At 40.9% G+C, this 5,262-nt stretch overlaps 1 protein-coding gene across 1 annotated transcript; it reads left to right on the forward strand.

Annotated features, from left to right (window-relative positions):
- Positions 1-2,144: 2,144 nt before the first annotated feature.
- Positions 2,145-3,223, forward strand: LOC147959134 (uncharacterized). The gene is made up of 2 exons (XM_087532488.1): positions 2,145-2,222; positions 2,418-3,223. The coding sequence occupies exons 1-2, from the start codon at positions 2,145-2,147 to the stop codon at positions 3,048-3,050; spliced, it is 711 nt and encodes a 236-aa protein (XP_087388614.1). The 3' UTR covers positions 3,051-3,223.
- Positions 3,224-5,262: the final 2,039 nt, after the last annotated feature.

Below are 5,262 nucleotides of genomic sequence, written 5' to 3' on the forward strand. Positions count from 1 at the left end.
TTTTTATAAGTTACTCATCACTATTATTAGTTATAAGCAGCTCTGATTTTGTACAATGTAAATATGATTTAGATCATTCATATTAATGTACTTGTTATATTGACCCAGATGGACTTGGATCAGCAAAAATATTATTATCTCACGATGTTGTGGCGGAGAACTCTGTCTGTCATTGTTCTTCTCTTGGCTCTTTGGTATAGAAACAAAGATGGTAGAAAATTTAGAAGTGGAGGAAGAAAGTATGGTCCACTAGTTGGGAGAGACATCTACAGGACTAATGTCCTGGTTAGGCTAATTGACACATCCGATGCAATATGTATCAAGCAACTGCGGATGTCTCGAGCTGTGTTTTACAAGCTATGCATTAGGCTCAGGCAGAAAAATTTGTTAATTGATACACTACATGTTTCAGTAGAGGAACAAGTAGCAATGTTCCTATACATGATCGATCAGCATCACACAAATTCATCCATTGGATTTTGGTTCTGGCGATCTAGTGAAACAGTGAGTAGATATTTCAATATTGTTCTTCGTGCGATGGGGGAGTTAGCTCGTGATCTCATTTACATTAGATCAACGGACACACACACAAAAATCACTAGCAGCCCGGACAGATTCTACCCGTATTTTGAGGTAACCCTTAGACCGTAGATTTATTACTGATTATACAAGATCGACCTAACCCAAGCTTGACATGAACTCCCCTTTCTCATATTCATAGGGATGCATAGGGGCACTAGATGGCACTCATGTTAAGGCTTGTGTTCCTGCCCACATGGTCGACAAGTTTAGGGGCCGCAAGTCATACCCCTCCCAAAATGTGCTAGCAGTTGTTGACTTCGACCTTCGATTCACATATGTTCTAGCTGGTTGGGAGGGCTCTGCCCATGATTCTCTTGTGCTAAAAGATTCCCTCACACGTCCAGGGGGATTAAAAATACCCGAAGGTACATATACAACGTAACATACATGTTTGTCACTGTGTTGTGCCAACTTGACTTTAACTCATTGTTAATACAACATGGCTGTAGGGAAATATTTCTTGGCTGATGCTGGGTATATGCTGCGAGGCCAGGGATATTGCCTCCTTATCGTGGTGTGCGCTACCACCTAAACGAATTTGCTGGAGACCGTGACCCAACTACCCCAAAAGAATTGTTCAACCACCGCCATTCATCACTTAGGACCACAGTTGAACGGGCATTTGGGACTCTTAAGAGTCGCTTCAAGATTCTTACTCAAAGGCCCTTCATACCTTTGAAATCTCAGATTAAAGTGGTAGTTGCTTGTTGTGCTTTGCACAATTGGATATTAGAAAATGGTCCAGATGATTATGTTGTGGATGAGGCGACATGGTATGCCAATCTCCCTAGGAGTACTGGGCGGGTTCGTGATCAAGAGGCTGACATACGTGAGTGGGCTGCCAAGCGAGATTTAATCGCTCAGCAAATGTGGACAGATAGAGAGAGTGCACGTGACAATGAGGCTGATGCTATCCCAGCTTAGTATCTTTGATGTATTTCCATGTGAGGGAAAATTTGAAGGATGTACTGTACCTTTGATGTATTTCCATGTGAGGGAACATTTGAAGGATGTACTGTACCTTTGATGTATTTCCATGCGAGGGAAAAATTGAACGATGTAGTGTTTCTATTCTAATGACTTTGTGTAAATTATCGTATCCTCGTAATATTGTTTGACTTATTTCAATTTAATCTGGTCTCTCTGTCCTATTAAATAAGTTTAGTTCTGTCCTGCTGTAAGTTGGATCTGTGATGTTTCATGTTCGTATGCTGACATTTTTTTGAGGGTTTTTGCTTCCAACTCACTTTCTTAATAACTAGTTGTTTGCAATGGTGACCTATCTGTAGGTCATGGGGAAGCATAAGCTCACTCTGAAGACCGAGGAGGACTCCAATCCTCGTGATAAGTACATAACCTGGACTGACGAGGCGACAAGGTTTATGCTTGAATGGTATATCGACCTTCGTAAGGACAAACCTGCAACTTTCAAGTTCAAGAAACAACACCACTTGCAATGTGCTGATGCTCTAAATGGCAAGTTTTCGCTTGGTGTCACTCAAACCCAAGTGGATCGACACTATCGTCAATGCAAGGAGAAGTGGGGCTAGGTGCGTCGTGCCATGGCCAATAGTGGAAATGGCCTTGACAGAACCACTTTCACATTCACACTTTCTGAGTCAGAAAAGCAAAGACTCAATGTAAGTTCTTAGTAGTTTTTTCTCTTATTTATATCATGGTCTGATTTTAAAATGAGTGGATAGCTGCTATTGTCTATATATATGTATGCTTCATATTCACTGTCTCTTGTTGTGTTTTTTTATACCTGCAACTTCTCTCATGTTTTGTGTTCATAACATCATTATTTTACTCTTTTTACCTTACCTTGTGTGCAGAAAACTGCAGTCAATTATCTTACCAGACCCATTAGGTTCTTTCATCAATTGGAAGAGTTATTCTTGGATCAATCTCATGCTGATGGCTCACTCGCAGTTGACCAAACCACTGTTAATGTGGATGATGGTAGTGATGACAGCGAGGATGTGAGGGAACTTGAGGGAAATCTAATTCCAGCAGACAGTGATGAAGCTGACTCTGACACTATTGATCGTCGCAGTCCTAAAGTCGACTTGGATGGCAATCCATTAAACAAGAAGCGCAAGTGTGCATCATCATCACCTTCCAAGAAGCCAACCAAGGGCAAAGCAAACAAGAAGGGCAAGGTATCTAATGATGATATGGTAACCAGTATCAAGAAGCTAGCTGAATCCCTTGCATCCCCTATTGTGTCTGTGCAACCAATGCCACCTGCAGATCCTTATGCAAATCTTTGGAAGCGGATCAATGCCCTTACCATCCCAGCTAAGGATAAACTTGAGATTGTTGCCTATCTATCCAAGCCAGACCAAGATATCTTTCGTAGTTATCTTAACTATGCCGATGCAACAATTCTTCGAGAGTGGGTCATTAGCTACTTTGAGCCTCAGTTTCATGAAGGTGGCAATGATGGATCTGCGGCTGCTCACTGAATTGCCACATGGTTAGATAGAGTTTGTGGCAACCTTTTGTTTATATGGCTAGGAACGCTTTAACACGTAGTGGGAGCATGGATAACATCATCATGCATATTTTGTCTATATACAGCAAACTTGGGTGCATCATGTACTGTTTGTATGGAGTGCATTTGGTGCATGGCTGGCTGTTTATGTCCTAGATGCTATGGTAAAAGGATGTGAACCTTATTCCGTCTATCATGTATCAGACAATATATGAGCTACTTAATGTATGAGTTTAATTCTGAAGTTCTGAAAATGCAGAGTTTGTGTGCGTATGTGTGTTGGTTAATTCAAATTTTTATTTTTTTGTAGCATGTGATATGTGACTGCTTGTTTACACACAAGCGTTCTTTTATTTGGCTGGCATGCAATTTTCAAATTTTGAAACCAAACCAAACACATGCTAGTGAAATGTGCCAAATATTTGGCTTCAAACCAAATGACATCCAATGGTTTTGCCAAAAAATTGGCAAGTACTAATGGCTACAATCCAAACAGCCATGACTTGCCAATTTTTTGGTCATGCCCTGGAATTGGTGATGCCAATTATTTGGTAGGGCAAGATTGGGCTCAATCCAAACAGCCCCATATAATTTCTGGATAGCATAAAAGGATATTTGAATAAGAGTTTTTCAATGAAAGACCTCGGTGAAGCTGCTTATATATTGGGCATCAAGATCTATAGAGATAGATCGAGACGCTTGATTGGACTTTCACAAAGCACATACCTTGACAAAGTTTTGAAAAAGTTCAAAATGGATCAAGCAAAGAAAGGGTTCTTTCCTATATTGCAAGGTGTGAAGTTGAGTAAGACTCAATGCCCGACCACTATAGAAGATAGAGAGAAAATGAAAGATGTTCCCTGTGCTTCAGCCATAGGCTATATCATGTATGCAATGTTGTGTACCAGACCTGATGTGTGCCTTGCTCTTAGTTTAGCAGGGAGGTACCAAGGTAATCCAGGAGTGGATCACTGGACAACGGTCAAGAACATCCTGAAATACCTGAAAAGGACGAAGGATATGTTCCTCGTTTATGGAGGTGACAAAGAGCTCATCGTAAATGGTTACGTTGATGCAAGCTTTGACACTGATCCGAACGATTCTAAATCGCAAACCGGATACGTGTTTTTATTAAACGGTGGAGGTGTCAGTTGGTGCAGTTCTAAAAAAAGCGTTGCAGCGGGATCTACATGTGAAGCAGAGTACATAGCTGCTTCAGAAGCAGCAAATGAAGGAGTCTGGATGAAGGAGTTCATATCCGATCTAGGTGTCATACCTAGTGCACCGGGTCCAATGAAAATCTTTTGTGACAATACTGGTGCAATTGCTTTGGCAAAGGAATCCAAATTTCACAAGAGAACCAAGCACATCATGAGATGCTTCAACTCCATCCGGGATCATGTCCAGATGGGAGACATAGAGATTTGCAAGATACATACGGATCTGAATATTGCAGACCTGTTGACTAAGCCTCTTCCACGAGCAAAACATGATCAGCACCAAGGGTCCATGGGTGTTAGAATCATTATTGTGTAATGTAGATCATTGACTCTAGTGCAAGTGGGAGACTGAAGGAAATATGCCCTAGAGGCAATAATAAAGTTATTGTTTATTTCCTTATATCATGATAAATGTTTATTATTCATGCTAGAATTGTATTAATCGGAAACATGATACATGTGTGAATACATAGATAAACAAAGTGTCACTAGTATGCCTCTACTAGACTAGCTCGTTAATCAAAGGTGGTTATGTTTTCCTAGCCATAGACATGAGTTGTCATTTGATTAACGGGATCACATCATTAGGAGAATGATGTGATTGACTTGACCCATTCCGTTAGCTTAGCACTTGATCATATAGTTTGTTGCTATTGCTTTCTTCATGACTTATACATGTTCCTATGACTATGAGATTATGAAACTCCCGTTTATCGGAGGATCACTTTGTGTGCTACCAAACGCCACAACATAACTGGGTGATTATAAAGGTGCTCCACAGGTGTCTCCAAAGGTACTTGTTGGGTTGGCGTATTTGGAGATTAGGACGGAGAGGTATCTCTGGGCCCACTCGGTAATACACGTCACTTAAGCCTTGCAAGCATTGCGACTAACGAGTTAGTTGCGGGATGATGTATTACGGAACGAGTAAAGAGACTTGCCGGTAACGAGATTGAACTAGGT

This window comes from Triticum urartu, chromosome 7A (genome assembly GCF_056163025.1).
Source record: "Triticum urartu cultivar PI428250 chromosome 7A, HENAU_Tu73, whole genome shotgun sequence".
NCBI lineage: Eukaryota > Viridiplantae > Streptophyta > Magnoliopsida > Poales > Poaceae > Triticum > Triticum urartu.